Here is an 18504-nt window from a genome sequence, read left to right as displayed (position 1 = left end):
AAAAACCTTAAGTTAGTGGAGCAGAACGGTGAAGAGGCTTGAAAGTGCTTTTAAGTTGTGCAGGCAGATTCCCACTCCCAGAAATGCACACGGACTCTGAGACAGCACGCAACCATGCACTGACACACTCTCACATAAACACACAGAAGGTTAAAAAGTAAAAATAAATATCATGGAGAAAAACAAACATGTAGTTGAAGAGATAAGCGGTAAACACACAAAGAGAGAAACAAAAACACACCTATGTACCTACTGGTAACGTAATATCACTGAAATGAAATGAGTTTTTTGTTTCCTCCTCAATCTCTTGGTGGAATCAAAGGGGCCAAATGGAGACAGAAAAGATTGCAAACGGAAGCACACAAACACACACACACCTTTCACTCTGTCCATTAAGCTCTGCCTAGGATCCTCTCTTGCTCCGTCTTAAGGAGGGTCCTAAATAAACACCTGCCAAGCGCCGAATGTAGGTAGATGCTGAGTAAATCTCTAAAGACTACCTGTCACACAGATGGGTAAATGTTATTTATTAAAACACTACGAGAGTCTGAACCCCATTTTTTTTTATTTAAAAGGTGCCATTTACAGGCGAGTCTGACTTTGAGGTAGAGTTGGGACATGAAAGGCGAATATGGGTGATGAAAACTTTCATCAGGCAAATTTAAAGCAATGTGGCAATATTTATCCTTATTTACCTGACAAGTGTTATCGACCACTCGTAGAGCAATTTAGGGTTCAGCATCTTGCCCAAGAGCACTTCAGAATGCAGACTGGAGGATACTGGGATTAAACGAATGTGCTTCCGGTTGGTGGACAATCCGCTCGACTTACTGAGCTGCCCAAATGAAAACATCGAGAGAAAATAGTGGACTCATTTCTTTTTTTATATGATTTCAGGACTTTTTAATCTACTTTTCTAAAAGTGCTTTATAAATAAAAACACTTTTATTGAAACATTACTTATTTATTACCCTTACTCTGTGTGTAACAAGGTACCTATAGTGGGACTATTAAAGAAGAATCTTAACTTATCTTCTGAATAAAATATTGAAACCAAATATATATGTTTTGGCTTTATTATTATTTATTCATCACCAAGCTCGGCGGGTGAGAGAAAAAGTTTATTTTGGATCCTGGTCATAAGGGTATACGAGGACCCTGTGTCAGTGGAACAACACAACATAGTTAAAAAAGTCCATTTCAGTGTGGTGAACAGTGAACACTGTAAAAAAAGCATGAAGCCAGAAGTATGTGTTGCCCTGTCTCTTACCAGCTGGTGTACTCCACTCTAACAAGACAATCTGATGTTTCCAGCCTCAGACCCTTAAGTACGTAACATACTGCACATCGGCAAATCTGCTCTGTATGAGGCAAATCTAATTATTTGTAGATTTTCCAGACACTAGTAATCACTGAGACGTAGCTGAGCACACTGAGGCGCTTTGGAGAAAAAATAGCATCCCAGGCAAACCCTGCAAGTTTTCGGGGGAAATCAGTCGGTAATTTCTGACTTCGTACTGGGGCAGCTGGGGAAAATAATGTCCATTTCAGCTGGATGAGAGGAAAAAATCACAGAGCTGCACAGGAAATAATTACCATCTCTAGATGTCCTCTGGCAAAACTAATGCCATCCGCAGAGAGCTGTTAACTCCTAATAGGTGTTGTCAATTCCACCCAGGTGACAGATTGGCAAAATATGGCTCACATCAGATGGATTATAATAGAATCTGGAGACTTTGTCTTTTAGTAATCACGAGCACTCGAAGATATTTTACGGTGAAACCAAAATTAATTTTCACACAGACTATGGAAGCAAACACTGTTTGGTAAACCTTTTCGTTCCGAGCAACAATAACAAACAACAAATACATATATGGAGGCTTTACAAACACAAGGTCTCAGATTTACGAGGATCAGCCGACCGCGAGCCAACAGCACAGACAAGGCTACAAGCTACCGAGAGATTGAGGCCTTTCATGGAGACAACAAAGACGGCTTCACCTTGGGATGAAAACCAAGGCTGGTGTAATTAGTTACAAATGGATGGGCTGATGTTTGCACTCCTTGTGTGTGAAATCAAGGACGAGAAGCAGAGAGCTAAATCCACCCGGGGGACGCACATTGTCAGTTGAGTGAGTTGCAGAGAGTTTGGTTGTGTGCGGTGTGAATCTACTTCTTGAGAATCTTTGTGTGTGTGTGTGTGTTACATTCAAGAAGTCTTATAATATGTAAGATAAGGGTGGGGAATGCAGGGTAACTCATGATAAGATATGCAATACATGGCCCACGTTGACGATAATGTCGTGATAGAGCGATTCTGCGATAATCCATAAATTGCAAGACCAAAGAAAAGAATACACAATGCTGTAAAGAGGTTGCAGGATTTGTGTATTTATTCAGTGCAATTTTGTTTCAGTTTCACGCAAACTGAGATGAAACGATTAACAAAATCCTGCCTGAAATTGTATCCATTCTTCCTCAATTTTTTTTACAAACACAGTCACGTGTCAATGTCCATATGAGTAGTCATTCCAATATAAAATAACCATAAACAAAATGATATTTAACTAAATATCGATATTTGGTGCTAACATAAATAATCATATCTCATGAGTCAGGGTGAGAATATATATCGGGATCGACATTATGTCCAACCCCTTAATATAAAACACATCTCTCTCTTTGTATTTTAGCACAAATAAGTTATTTAAGTATCATTTCATACATTCCTAACGTAAGTCGTTATGTAGTATAATTAAATTCATATCCTGATATCATTATATAGTAAGCCTTGTTCTCCAGCTGTGTCGAAGCTTTACTTACTCGCTCCTCATGAATAAAAATACATACTTTAACATGTAATTTGCATCACAATGCATTTCAATTAAACTGTAATTCCACTTCATTGAATCAAAACAAAGTAAGTCAGTAACAAGACTTGAATAATGACACGAGCCGCCTCCATTGTGGAGGGCGAGAGTGGACTGAAAGCCAACTAAAGAGGCAAAGCTAAGCAAAAAGGCAGAAGATTAGTTTAGAGCCAGGGAACTAATTAAATGAATCTGGAGATAACCGTTTAATTATTTTCTCTCTGGCCCCTTTTTTCTCTCTTCTCCTGCTCGTTCTCCTCCCTTCTTCATTACCGCCTTCCAGAGCTTGTGTGGAGCGGCCAGTGTCAGGGACGAGGTGGCTGCTCTGAGCCGCTGCATTCACACAGATTCAGCCATGGTCTCTCGCTCATTGACATGAATTCCCTTTCAGACCTGCACACACACACACATCCTCTCTCTGTCTGCAGTGTGTTTATCCCAGATGGTTTCCACTGGGAAGGGAGGAAGGGTACTGGAAGGAGAGAAGTGGGCCGTGACTTGATTTGAAACATGTTTTCCGTCTTCGGAGAGTTCACAGCCACCTTTCGTTTTTTAAGGCACAGCGATCCATATGCTCGGAAACGCCATTCAATACAGGAGGATGTAGACATGATTCGCCACAGTATGCTGCCGTTTCCACAGAGTGCGTCCTCAGCGGGGCGGAGGGGTACAAAGGGAGACCGCCCTTCGAGCACCTGACTGGTTAAACTTCCATTAACTCAACAATAGGATGAAACATGGCTAGGTCAAGACTCGGTGGTCTGCTGCTGACCTCGGGCTCCACTGTGGGGGGGAAAAAAAACGGGAAATCGTAAAAACGTCCTCTCGTGGAATCAATGGGGCGTTTTGGGAAAAGGAGATTTCTCATTCCTGCTCGTGTCTTTGATGTAAAATACGACATGATGGATATTTCACCAACAGAAATGGAGCGCTACCTTCATGTCGGCCCTTTGAAGTCACTCCCTGACAAATGTCCCCTCCATAAGTTGACCTCTGCATTATTTGCTTATTAACCTTTGAACGCTGGGCTACGTTAACGTTATTGTGTGCAAAAGCAATAAAAAAAAAAAACGATGTTCACCATGGACCCGGCCTGTGAACATTTACTAATGATGAGTAAACGCATTTGGCCCATGCTCACTGAGCTGTGTCTGCTTCTGGTTCTGCATGACTGGAAAGCTGTTGCTTGGGGTGACAACACACACTGGAAAAGTCGTGGTGAATGTATTTCAGGCTCAGGGCATGGCTGAGCAAACTGCACAAATATTTTAGCACTAGTCTGTTTATTATGCAGGATAAAGAGGCTTTTGGAGCAAAAACTCTGGAAAAGCTGCAGCGTTAGTGAAACTACATCAATTCAACTATAGATACATTTTTATTAAGTTTATATTAAAACTTGTATTCCACTGCAGTATTGCAGAGGTGGTTGTGAGGGATTTCACATTACAGATACTTTTGTCTAACTTATGCCACAAAATTTCATTATCCTGAAGGACCTGCTTATTTGTTGAAATAGTATCATTATAATTCCACAGAAACAACAACTATTTGTCACACCTGTAAAGAAGACAAACAATCTACTAACATGCTAAAGGTTCGGCAAGGTCCCACCCATACATGTAATCGACCAATCGTGAGCCAGTTGCAGTTGTCAATCATGATATTTACGCACAGTTTCATAAGATTGAAAAACAAATTTAAACCAAACATACCAGAATATTACACTTGAACACACATCATTCTGATAAAAGCAATAACTGAATTGACAGAAACCATCTTTGAGCAAAATGTATTTGACATGTATTGTGACTTTTTATGTATTGTCCTTGTCCCATTCATTAACATGGAGGAGGCGGGTTAATGACCAATAGTGCAGCCACCCACCAGAGTCTAAGAAGCAACATTTCCATTTCTCCTTAGAGAAGCAGCTGAACTGTAATGACCAGTTTAAATATACAGCCGAACAGCACCAGACTCTCTGAAGTAGTTTGTCTCCTGATCCACCTTGTAATACTTGTTAGAAATTGATTTCTGGAAAAAAAGCAACATCCCTAGAAGCAGTGTACTGATTATTTAGCTCAGCAATAATGTGGAGGTTAGTGTCTCTAACAGCAGCATCTGGAGTTTTCCTCCATCCACTGCTGCAGCCTCAAATCTAAAGTTATTTAAAGTTGTCCCTGAAGCAGGTCCTTTCGAAACCAAGAAACATTTTGCTGACTACCACGCGGACTTGGCTGAAAAATTAGTTTTGCAGAATTTCCTACATAATTCCTCCTGGGAGAGGAGTCACACAGCATCTGTGGAGCAGACAGCAAACGGAAAGTGGGACATATTCGGTTTCGCAGGTAGAACTGGAGGAGTAAATATTTAACATTGTCAGTGTATTAAATAAGAAAATGCACAGGGAGGCATGACTGGGCAGATTTAAACCTGCTCTGTAAGTAGCCACTCACACTCCCCGTATCCCACTGACTCGTGCTAACAAGGTTCCAGCACCTATTGTGTGGAACTTTTTGATTAATATGCACACTCACACTCCGAGTCTGCGCACACACACATTGTCAAGAATCATCAGCGAACGATTACACACCAATTAATATGGATGTTCGGTTATCAGTATGCAGAGCGCCTTGTAAGCTGCAATCATTACACTGCAATCACGGAGCAATTCCCTGTGGCTCCCTGCATTTCTGTGTGTGTCCAAAATGCACACAAAAGTGTGGCAGTATACATACAGTATGTCCACATGTGTGCATCTGTGAGTGTGTGGGGTGGGAGCATGCATACGTACAGTAAGTGTGTAGGTGTGTGTTGCAGTGGTAGGTAGTGATGTGAATCTTTATTAGGAACCCTATCATTATTCTGTCGCTGTCCCTGCTACCTTGTCCCATTCGTCTGCGTCTTCCCCTGGCTCTTTCTCCGACACACACACACCCACGTCTCACCATGGCTCAGCCCTCATTTTGACCAGCCTCTATCATCACTCTCTCATCCCTTCATCTTCTTGCTTCTGCCCACATCTGCAGAGCGACAGAGTAAACAACTGACTGCTGTCACAGCATGTAGCCGTCCCAAACACACACACACTTACACGCACAGACACACAGTGGCCGATCTGCCGAGTCCCAGAACACCACACACACACACACTGCTGGGGACGGCTTTACCCTTTCACAGTGGCACGCACACACTGATCTGATGCCGCAGTTAACATCTATGTGCGGACGGTCACAGCACACGGCCCCGGGTGAGCTGGCTCCCGACACGCACAGAGCCCGAGACGGACCAACGGACGGTGGCACAGACCAACAAAGAGCTGTCGTCTCTGCATCAACACACAAACAATGCAGGGGGGAAAAAAGAAAGAAAGAAAGAAGACGAGAGTAAAGCATCGACCCACAGCGGCCAAAATAGCCCTTGTCTGATCCGCCCTAAACTGGATTCTTTACTTGTCTGTTAGTCTGTAAATATTTGTCAGAAATCCGGAGTGATGCGTTCTCAACAAACATTAGTGGCATAAACAGGGGAAACTGACAGCTTTTTTATCTGTCAACATCACTTGGAGTATTTCATAAACTGATTTGAGGCTGCGTTCACCCACACTTGCCGCTCCCAGGACCACCGGGACCGCGCTTATAAGTCTCCCATCAAAACAGACGAGTGATCCTCCCTCAGTGTTTTCTCTCCACTGCTGTGTTGCTGTCACTCTCATTTACTCAAGTGTAATTTATTACTTTTTGCTCCCACTGCTGTGCGTCCTAATAATACAATGATTGTTGAACATTTACTATTTGTGTTGTTGTCTCGACATCAGCGTATTAGCCATTGTTTGTCCATTCATAACCAGGGGGTAGAGGACAAATCTGTATGAATGAGCAAAGTCAGATGCTTTTGTGCAGAAAGTCATATTTCATGTCCTTCACAGAATTTGTCCCAGCATGTTAAGTCATATTTTCAATTTTCCCAGGTTATTCCACTTTAATCTTGCAGCTTAGTTTGGTGTCGTGCCGACTGTGTGCGCCTGCTCGTTCTTTCAGATACGGGCCTATTTCAAATGGTGGCGTCCAGCTGCATCAGAACTGTGTTTCAATTTCCTGCTGTGTCATATGAAAAGTTTTTCACCCACAGCTGTTATCAGCTGAGTAAGTTCAGCATTTTCAGAAGTGCTATTTAAAAAAGAAGAAGACAAAGAATAAGAAGGTGCTCTGCATCATCATCAAAACAACAAATGAGGGAATGTATTCTGGGAAAAATTGTTTTATACCCCTCCAGTAAAGCTGCAGAATCTATGCCACAGTGCTTTACAGCTGTGGTTGAGACTCGTGGTGGCTCAACACTTTCTACTTCAATTTGTCACCAATATGTGCATCTGCATCTGCATGTAAAGATGGATAATGCATATCCACCTTTAAGGGGCCAATGATGAACAGGCTCGACCAATCACAATTCGGTCTCAGCTGTCAATCATGATGTTTCACCTTGTTTTAAGAGCATCCAATAAGTAATTAAAACCAAACATGAGTACACATTGAAGGAAACCAAAATGACAGAAACCATAATCAAGAAAAATATATTTGATGTTTACTTGTGACTTTTTAGTTTGGTCCAAGTCCCATCTGCTAACATGGAGGAGGTCGGGTTTATAACTTATACTGAAGCCAGCCACCAGGGGGAGCTTTAGACACTTTGGCTTCACTTCTGAGGAGCAGTCATGTGGCTTTGCAGTCATGTATAATACACATGGCAAGAAAATATGTTAAGATAAGATAAGATAATCCTCTATAAGTCCCACGATTGGGAAATTTCCAGTATTACAGCAGCGAGAGTCAAATAGAGATCAGCACGTAACATGCAATACAAAAAAATATGTAAGGCATAGAAATATATGAATTTAATTAAACTAATATATATACAGTATAAAGACAGGAAGAGATATATGCAGGGAGAGAATATGTACAGTGAATGGATTGAACATGAACCGTTGACATTGCAAAATGTTGACATTAACTTTACGTTTATATAAGAGCTGATAACCCTTTGTCTCAGCTCACTCACAGCTCTATAATCTCCAGACTGCAATTCACCAGAAGACTGCCCCCTGAGATTTAAATAACAGTTTTCCACTCTTCTTCTTGCTTCAGCTCTGAAATTACAGGCAAAAGCCCCTGATCATGGATCATATTCCAAAGTGAGCCCTGAACATCACATCATAGTTATTTTATCCGATGCTATTCTTGCCTCCTTACAGATTTCTTCTCGGTAGCGCAGCCTTCGAATTCTTGAATAGTGACAGCAAATCTTTTCTGAAAGTGTGGCAGACAGAGGAAAGAAGAAGAGAGAGTCGTAAAGTTTGCTTGAACAACTTTTAAGTGAGGAACTGCTAAAAGCCTCCAAGACAAGTTCACTATATTTCTTCTCAAAATCCACAACACAGAGTACTAAACAACCAGATAGGGAAGGATTTGTAGATAACAAAAAAGTCAAAATCCTGTATCAACATTATTCTTCAAATGCAAGCAAGTAAATCAAGTCAACATCATACTCAGAATATTGCTCCTGATTTTACTGAGGAGTTCTGAGAAGCCACGCCATGGACCCCTGAACCATACTTAAAACCACTGGTCTCCCCATCAGGAGCAAACCAACCAACATCCATCAATCACAACAGTTTTGGCCAGTTCTCATCGCTCTCACCTTCGCCGATGAGCTGCTGAGGGACACAAAGTTCCTACCTGTTTCTCTGGAGATCTGTATGAAGGCCTCCACGCCGCTCTCGCCGTAGTTGCCCTCTGAGGCAAGCGTGGACACGTAGTTCCACTCCATCGCCGTGACGATGTCCATCATGGCCTGGGCCTGGTAGGAGTCTGGTGGCACCACACGGGAGAAGAAGTCATAACGGGTGTTGTCGCTCAGTTCCGGAGCTGTGGAGGCGTAGCTGACCTGGGGGATCTGGAAGAGAAAAAAGGAGGAACAAAGAGTGAATATTGAGGAAAGACGCTTTGTAAAATGCAGCACGAAAGACGGTAGCCTAGGTAAAGGTAGAGTTGTCCCTAATCAAGAAAGGGAAGAGGAGGAAGTGCACCCAAGTGTAGCGAGAATATTCAGTTATTTTTCATATCGGTGCTGAGTTGGCCCCTTACCTCCTTACTTTTTCATTCTACATATCAAAATGTGTAAGATGGCAGGATGGTCTGTTTTCTAAACTAATCCCTTCATTTCCTATTCATCCTCACAATCAATTTCTTCAGCTACCAGAAGTAAAAAGTAACAAAGAAAAAAATAGGTGCTTCACGCTGCGATAATTTTTTCATCTATATTACACTCATCATGCATAATTTCCATGGAGTGTGCATATATGTAGAAAAGGCTTATAAATGCATCTCACTCCCCCGTGGGATCCGTGATTAATAATTCTCTAGGATGTGGGGGGAAGTTGAAACTCAACTGTAGACAGTTTGTCGGGTCGGTGAAAGAAGTGGGTACGTGCAGGTGGAGAGAAACAACAGCGGTGAATAATTGGACAACTGAATGTGGGGTTGACAGAGAGACAGGGAGGCAACAGAAAAGGTAAATGATGGTGATGCAAAGTGTGATTCATCCTTCAACGCCCATGTCACAGCCGACATATCGAGGGGTAGGAGACGGGAAGATGTGATGTAGGAAGACAAGACACGAAAGAGACGGCAGGGACGAGACGGGAGGGACAGACTGACAAAAGGCACAGCAGGGGGATGGAGGGATGGAGGGACCTGGGATTTGACAGAATGACAGAGGACAGGAACACAAACACACACACACAGGTATTAGGCGGCGTTACAGGCCGAAGGTGTTATATGGCTGACAGGCAGATTGATTTTCCCCCTGACAGAGGGGGACAGCAAGCTAAGACCCACACACACAAATGGACGACAGACATCTTATCGGACACACAACTTATTAGCATTCAGTTGATGCAAGACTCAGCTGCCAAACTAAACCAAACATAAGGCGTGTCCGCTGTCTGTCTTCACACACACACGCGCACAAGTAAATACAAACGCCTGCAATTGCTGAGCACAGCAAATTCTGTGGGTGCTGCATTAGGACATTTCAGACAAACAGTGTGTGTATGTGTGTGTGTGTGTGTGTGTGTGTGTGTGTGTGTGTGTGTGTGTGTGTGTGTGTGTGTGTGTGTTTGTGTGTGTGTGTGTATGTGTGACTTGAACGTCTCCAAAGCCCATCACTCACTGTCTTCTTTCTGTCTGAGCGTCAGCTGAGGTCCCCAACACCCCCCATCCACACTTGTCTTTGCCATTTGAAAAGGTCAGGGACCTATGCCGAGTCTGGCAGGATTTCTTAAATGGCTCGTCTTTGGTGGTGCTGAAGCATCGTGGTGAGTGGGTGAGAAGTAGAATCTCAAGACAAAGCATCTTTGCCTCGGGAGCTTTTTCTCTAAAAATGTATTGGTTGACTCAACTCTTTTGAAGTTTTGCCATGATGATCGACATCCAACATCTTCATCTGATTGATATTCATTGGAAATCCTCAATAAATCTTTGAAGCCCCAAAATTCCTGGCAGCCCTCGCAAAAACGAAATGTATCAAAATGAGCAATAATGTCTTGATATAGTTTTACCTCCGCAACGATGATCAATGCACTCCTTTTAGTTAACTGTTAATTTCACTTATCTTTCACCTTACAGACTGAAGGTTCAGCAGTCTTTCTTTATGGAGTTTGCATGTCATCCAGGAGTCTGAGGGGGTTTTATCTGGGTACTCTGTCTTCCTCCCACAGGCCCAAAACATACAAATTTGAGAATTGAAGAATTCTTGCTCTGTAATGGTCTGGCAACCTGTACAGGTGTACCCCACCTCTCAGTGCTCCCCAGATTTGTTGCTGGCCTCGGATCTTTGCTGTGAGTCTTTCTACCATTCTCTCTCCCCATTTCACACTTATACTAAAAGGCGAAATGACATAAATACACCTTTTAAACAAGGATTAGTAAGAAAGATAATAGATGAATTTTTAAGTTTGGGATAAAACTATGTAGTTTTTCTTCCTCATTGTGAAATAACATTTCTCTCAGTGAACCTATTGTGAGTGTATGTTTGGGACACTTGGGGACTGGGGATGGTCTCTGTCAGGGGAATATAACTGGAAACTGTCACAGACTCCGGGGCGTGTATGTATAATTCATAGAGGATGTGGAGAGAGACAAAAAAAGAAATCAAACACTCTATGAAACAACTAGTGTGCATGTGTTGGGTTGTATATATGTGCTTATGAAAGTGTATTTAAGTTGTGTGTGTTTGACAGCGCCGTTTCACTTGTGCCTTTGCTCTCTATGTGCATTTCAATACGTGAATATCCATTTCAAAGGGAAACGAACGCACGGCTGCAGCAATATGAGATATTGGTCTGTTTACGACAGCAATGTGGAAGTCACCCTGTAACCTGGGTAAACCTGGCACTTTGATCTTTTGTTATTTCACTCGGCAGCTCCAAACTGGGAAGCTGAGACGAATTGTGTTCAGCGCATTGTCAACCTCCTGCCGCATTTCCTGTATCATTACCGAGAAAGGGGACGAAAAGCAGAGGGAGAAACACAAGAGAACCACAAACGCATTCACCAACAGTCAATGGTGCCGTCAACAACCACGCCTGTTTTAAAATTTCAAAAATTAATTTCTCTGGTTACAAAACCAAAGATTCCCCGGACACACGTGCGTCTTCACAGAGACTCCGACATGTCTGACGGCTGGTGACATTTCAGCTGCGTGAATCATTAATGGGCTTTGAGTTTGCGAGCGAATCCAACCTCTTCCGCAGTGAGTAGAGCTGGAGCTGCAGTTAGAGGCGGGGAATTAACATCTCGGTTCCCCCCACATCGCTGGGGAAGAAGATTATGCCTCCAATCCCCTTAATTCCATTTGCTCTAATGAATATGTGCATGTGTGTGAGAGAGAAAGAGAGAGGGGGAAAGAAGGTTAGAATGAAAGAGTGTGATGAGTGCGCATATGGCTGTGTGCTGTTTCAATTAGGACTAGAATCACTTTCTCATCCTCACAGATGCATCAATGGGCTCATGGATCATTTCAGATCGAGATGCTTCCTGCAGCAACACAAACAGGTTGATATTAATGGTGTAAAAATGTATCAACAACTATTGGGTGAAATCCTTTGGGCGTTCTGCCGAGAAGCATTTATGCAAATCTACATACAATGAAATTGTGCAATTAATTGTTCTAATATATACACAACCAAGCCTCATCTATGGTCATGAGCTCTGAGTCGTGATAGAAAGAACAAGCTCTCTGATACAAGCAGCCGTAATGAGTGGTTAGGGTTAGGGTTAGGGTTAGGGTGGCTGGGCTTAGTCTTAGAACTAGAAGTGAGGAGTTCAGACATCGAGGAAACTCTGCTCCTTCACATCCAAAGGGACAGTTGAGGTTTCCCAGGCACGCCCCCAACTCGAGAACCGGCTACGAACCGGCTCCTATTCCCTGTGATTCTCCACTAACCCTCGTGCGCCTGCCATCGAATGACCTATTGGCCAATCTTGCAATGATATTAAATCTTGCTTCTAGTCAAAATTGATTACAATGCAAACTGAATACTTCTCCATCGGCTATGAAAACAACAGATTCATTCTTAATTGAAGTGTTTTCTCCCTCCAAGCAAATACTACTGAAAGAGCACAACTAATTTATTTTTTCTTCCATGACAACAATCAATACAAACCAGAAGGCTAATGATATATCTTTTTTTTTTACACATATTCTTGACTAAAACTTAAGAAGACCCCTTATAGCCACTTACATTCCTCAGCTGTGTCTCCTAAGTGAACTCTGGGGGAGTGAGGCTTATATAAACCAATAGCCTCCACTGCCTGCCACTTTATAGACAGTACCCCCCCCCCCCCTCCATTCCCCTCCATTCCTTAATGACTCTGGTGATAGTGGGGAACAGTTTCATCCCACACTATAGATCACACTGAATCCCACCGGGGAGCTGAACAGATAACTAACACTAGGATTTGGACCAAGATCTAATGATCCAGCCCAGTGGCTTTTATGTATGTGACTCTCCAGCTGGGGACCAAAAGTCGAGGAAATCCAGTCCATCGAGTTTAACTCCTTCTTAGAGAGGAGTTTTGAGGAGCACAGAGAAGTGTACACATCTCCGAACCACTGATGCTGCAGATGTATCTAATATCAACCTTTTAAGCAAAATAATACACATGAGGCAGAATAAACTTATACCAAAATAAAGTTGAAATTAATTATTCCCTTAAAAATATCAAATCTGCAATGTTCATTTAAATAATAATATGCAAAAGTTATCTGTTTTAAGCTGTTCTTTTAGACAAAAGAAACTAATCGATCAATAAAATGTCTAATCAACAAATATATACATATATATTGTTGCTCTCCTCTTGTCATATGGTGTTATATATTGCCTTTGAAATAACAAACTGATCTTGAGCTTATCTCAGAGGCCATTATGTTTAAATATCTAATATCATATATTATAGTGTATGTGTGTGTGTGAATAGCATAAGTACACACACACACAATTATCAGAGAATGTGTGTGTTTGGCGGTTATGGAGCTGCTGGGGCCAGAATCTGAGCATTAGGTTGATAGATGGCAGTGATCAGAAGCTAATTAACCCCACTGCAAATACACAACCTTTCATACACAACAGTGAGAGAGAGGATTGGATACGTTGCAGGACTGGCACACACACACACACACACACACACACACACACAATGTAAAGTGAACAGTGGCTGGACATGATCCATGATAGGGATCAAAGTAATTAAACATATGCTGAAGTGTACAAAAACCCACAAGTACAAGTATTGTAGCCACAATAACCAATCTTTTGGGGTTTTTTTTGCAAGACCGAGCAGGAACAATCTTCATTGAGCCACCAGAGCATGGGCCCTGAGACGAGAGGGAAGGAGCACACACTGTATATCGATCTGTCCGTCTGGAGCCCCGGGGTTGGAGACAGCCCGGAGAGTTGTTTACTTGCTCAAAATGTGACTCAACCCTCCAGCAGCCAGCCAGGTCTGTGTCAAACGAGGAGAGGACGGGCACAGCGGGACCTCGCCGAGTTAATTTAACAGGATGGAGACTGTTGGGACCGAGGGTTGGGTGTGTCTCGCTCTGTCTAACCACCTCATCTCGTTCCGGGGCCATCTGTCTCTCTTTTCCTCTTTCACGCTTTGGCCCCCAGCCTCTGTGTCTCTCTGCCCATCCTTCTTGTTCCAGATTTACTCACATTTTGCCGATTGGATCCAACTACCACAGAAACTTGTCATCAGTACTGCACAGATTGGGAATTGTAATGAATGCATTTCAAAGTTACAAGTCAGATTTCATATCATAGCAGCCACTTTTCCACAAAATGACCTTGTATCATTTGAATAGTATTTTACTGTGATGAGTATCATCAAATGCGTCATACTACTAAACCATGTACAACGTAAACTAATCTAAAAGTACTAAAATAGAATTTTAGGTTTACATTTTTTAGATTTTGAGATAAGCCCATTTTTCTCAGCTCCTCTCACACCACTCTTTTGCAGCTCAGCATTTTATCACACATCTTTCACCACACGTGACCAAACTAGTGACGTCAACACAGAAGACAGAGGCCTCTGCCTACTGCTGCAAAAGAAATGACTGTTCTTACCATCGTTGTTTGCATTGTACAACGATTTGAACACGATCATGTAACAACAAACTAACGTGGTAACTTAATATAATGACGTTTTCCCGTGTGCATAATGTGAAGAGGTGAAAGACAGAATGACGCTTTATTTAATCAATTTAAACAGACTCATGCAGATGCCAATCCCCCCCCGGCAAATTCACGGAAGGTGTTAACTTAGTACTTACATTTACACTTCATTAAAAAAACTGAAAATGATCTGTACTTCCAACATTATGTTGCATTTGGTAGAAAAATCCAAAGGAAAGTAAAAATAGCACAGCTACAAAAAAGAGAAAGTATCAACTATCTCAGATCACTGTTGCTCTTTCAGGATCAGAGATGCTCCTCTAATTGCCGCTAAACAACAGTGATATTCTCTTTACTGTGTCGGTTTTAGCCCGAGTCTCTTCCCCACATCACAGGAAGTTCAGAAAAGAATAATACGTTTGTTGACAAGCAAACCAAACCAGGTAGACGAGATGGAAGAAAGGCAGAGAGCGAAGGGAAGTAGAGAGGGAGCCCCTTTGAGAGAGAGAGAGAAGAGAGTGAAGAGGGAAGAGACACAACAGAACAGACAGGGCATGAGAAAAGACGGCAGAGGAACATTTAATGGGAGGGAATGAAGAGAGGAGTGGGGGAGCATGACGGGAGGATGAGAGAGAGAAAGAATGAAAGGGAAAGTTAACCAAAGCATAAAAAAGGGGAGACTGGAAAGTGAAAATAAAAGCGAACATCTGAGAGAGAAACTATGAGAGGATTCATGCAAAAAAGACGGGAAGCGAGAAGAGAGGAGACAGAAAGAAGATGAATGAAGGATACCGGGTTAATTGATGGAAAAAAACAAATAGCAGCTGGAGGCAAAGCGATGCAGATTCCTCGGAGGAAAAAGAGAGATGTGAGTAGAAAGCGGGACAGAAGTGTTTGGAGAAGCTGAAAGGTTGAGAAAAGGGCGAGAGATTATATACCGATAGAAGATGAAAAACAAAAGGGAGAGAAAGAGACGATGATGCAGAACGATGATGATGATGATGACCGGGAGAGAAGTGACGAAGATGGGACTGATATGGACAAAGGAAGATGAAGTGGACAGGCTGTGTTTTTGAAATGCAAACTGGAGTTTCATTTAACACCTTCGAGGCCACAGCTCTCGTCCTGTACTTCGATAAATCTCTAAAAATTGAATTGCCGCGTTGAATTGCCGTGTGTGCAATCTCGGTGGCGTCGGCCAGGAAATAGATGCACCTGCAGATATGTCGACACCACAAAAACTTAAACCACGGATACTTGAGGAGAGCTGAATCATTGATTCTCCAGAGCCTTCCCAGAGACAGTGAGTGTATTCGGGAGGTCCAACCATGAGCCAGGCACTGAGCAATGCTGCCGAGCTGACAGTCACAAGGAGCCATTGATTCCCTGGAGGTTCTCAGTGCTGCGGCAGATGTCTTGCCACTGAAGCCACGGAACTCACTCATTCAGACCAACTCCTATGCTGCCTGCTCCATTTTTTCAGAAAGTTATCGGCTTTGCAGGAAAGCAAACAAAAATGTATCCAATGGCTGTTGAGACCAAACCGAGTTCAGTAACGTTCACACCCTCTAGGAAAGTCTGTACAAAATTACTTGGCTATTAATCCAATAAGAAAATTGTCCTGCTACTGTTAAAAAATGGCTGAATATGTGTTATGTAAACATTTTTCAAGGCTCCGAATAAATGGTGGGCAACACGGAAATATATTTTTTTTTTCCCCGTGTTAATGGAGCATTTCAAGGCCCGACTTAGAGCTGGCGTGGCTCCCAGAGATCGAGTCGACACAGGATCAAGGTCTGCTTTACAAGTCACCAGATTTGTGATATTGATTGTTTATAGATCTGCTTCAGGACTGCTTAACCTTCTTAACTTGCTGAACTAGACTCAGATTCTCGCCCCACTGTTTTTTAAAAAAAGACAAGATATTCGTTTTTGAATAACATCCCCACGAAGCTGCAGAACTGGATACCTGCGCAGTGGATGGTGTCACAGAGAGTTCAGGAGGCCGGTTCCCACATGAGACAAACAGTACTAGCATTGAGTCAGACATTCTGTTCACAGTAACAGAGAGAACATGAACACAGAAAATACAGAGGGGAACCTAATTTTGAACCCTTCACAGCCCTGCAGGTACATCATGCCCAGGCGGACAATGAATTAACCGTGGTGACACAGAATGCTCGGGCGAAGAGGCAGGAGCCGTAATACCAGTGCTCCGCCTCAGTCGATTTAAATTTCAAGAGGAACCTTATTAAAGGATCCACTTAGGTGGAAAAGATTTGAATTGTAGCGATGAATCTGAACCTGCTGCTGCTGGGAGAAGGTCACCGGGTCGGCCGGGGGACAGGGCATGTCAGGAGGTTGAGGTGTGGGAATCAAACAGGCAGGAAAGGTGCGCACACACACGGATTAATGCACACAACCAGTCCAAACACACAGTGGCTGTATTTGTGAGAATATGTGGGGTTTTCAAGTCTGGGCCACACACTCACACACACACAAAATATAACTGGGGTGAGCCAGAATCAGGAAAGAAAGAAAAGCCAGAGGGAGGGAGGGCACAGACCTGAGGCTACAGCCTTCAATAATTATCGCCCTCTAGCACATGCTAGACACACGCATGAACGCAGGCAAGTGCACACACACACTCACAAATGGAGCCATATGTGTCTGTGCAGGATTTTCTATCGACTTCCATTCCTTGTGGTAAGCCTCACCACAACCTTTTCTCTAACCTTAACCTTGACCAATTCATGCCTAACACCACCTTTAACCTAACCATCACTCCCATTTTAGCAGAACCGTAACCATTAGGTCTACTGGTCCTGACAAGGTCTGTGTTCATACTGGAAAAGTTCAGACAGAGGTAACAAAAATGAGCACAGATGCCATTATATTACAAAATGTAATGTTACCTGAAATAAAAATTGCCAATTTCTCTTGGTTTGAACATAGTAAAGTTTTGATAACACAACTTAACAACATATTTAACACGTCTGCTTTTTTTTGGACATTTAAATGAAGAACCGAAGTACAGTTATTGGGGGAGTCACTTCTTTCATTGACCTGCATTAAATAAATCATATTTCTAAGGGCACTTCTGTGATGAGAGGGAAACAGATATTAGGATTTATGATGGGGGTACTCACTCAGGTCCTCTCATATATCCAAACAATCAACTGCATGACTTATTTTAACTCACAAAAAAACAATTACACAGAGAAACCATTCATTTTACAGCCTTGGATTCTTTCTTACTGCTTTCACTCCCGTCTTTATTGTCTCCTCCTCCATCTTCATCCCTCACACATAAAAACACCAGGCCTGAGATACCTGTAAATTCTCCTTTCACTTCCCTCACGGCTGCTTCTTTCGTTTCAATATCTCTCACTCCGCTCTCCCTCCCTCTCTCACACACATTTCCCTCTGTTTGTCTGTTATTTGAATAATATATTCCTCCTACAGTTGCATCACTTCTGCGAACCTGTATCCCGTATGCAGCGAAACGCACACGTACACCCACACAAGGAGGAGGCCCCCGACTACTTGATGCAAGCCAGCCACCTGCAGCTTCTCCTCTGTTTGTCTCTCCCTGCAGTGGCACAAAAGTGCTCTCCAACAGTGCTTCATTGTGAGTCTTATATTTGATACTGTGTGTGTGCACAGGCAGATGTGTGTGTGTGTGTCAACATGACACCTGCCCACATTCATATTCGCTCTTCCTTGTACGAGTCCCTGCGCCCTGCTGCGTTACTGCATCCCCATATGTCGTAAATCTCTCAAAACACACACAGATTTCCGTCTCTTTTAATTCGTAAGTGTCGCCAAAGGGCAGACACACACACTCGCATTAAAAAAGGAACAGACACACCTGCCAGTGGTGCAGCTTTATGACACAGA

The 18504-nt window shown here is 42.8% G+C and overlaps 1 protein-coding gene across 2 annotated transcripts in view; it reads right to left on the bottom strand.

The window, feature by feature from the left end:
* Window positions 1-18504, bottom strand: part of grm8a (glutamate receptor, metabotropic 8a) — a 231413-nt gene that overhangs the window by 138772 nt on the left and 74137 nt on the right. For both annotated transcript variants that reach the window (XM_061078314.1, XM_061078323.1), the window contains exon 2: window positions 8603-8819. In XM_061078314.1, the coding sequence (XP_060934297.1) occupies window positions 8603-8819 (217 nt within the window). The remainder of the gene's footprint in view (window positions 1-8602; window positions 8820-18504) is intronic.

Source organism: Limanda limanda, chromosome 1, assembly GCF_963576545.1.
Source record: "Limanda limanda chromosome 1, fLimLim1.1, whole genome shotgun sequence".
Lineage (NCBI taxonomy): Eukaryota > Metazoa > Chordata > Actinopteri > Pleuronectiformes > Pleuronectidae > Limanda > Limanda limanda.
The sequence above is the reverse complement of the archived record's forward strand: the minus strand, read 5'-3'. Positions and strand labels throughout refer to the sequence as shown.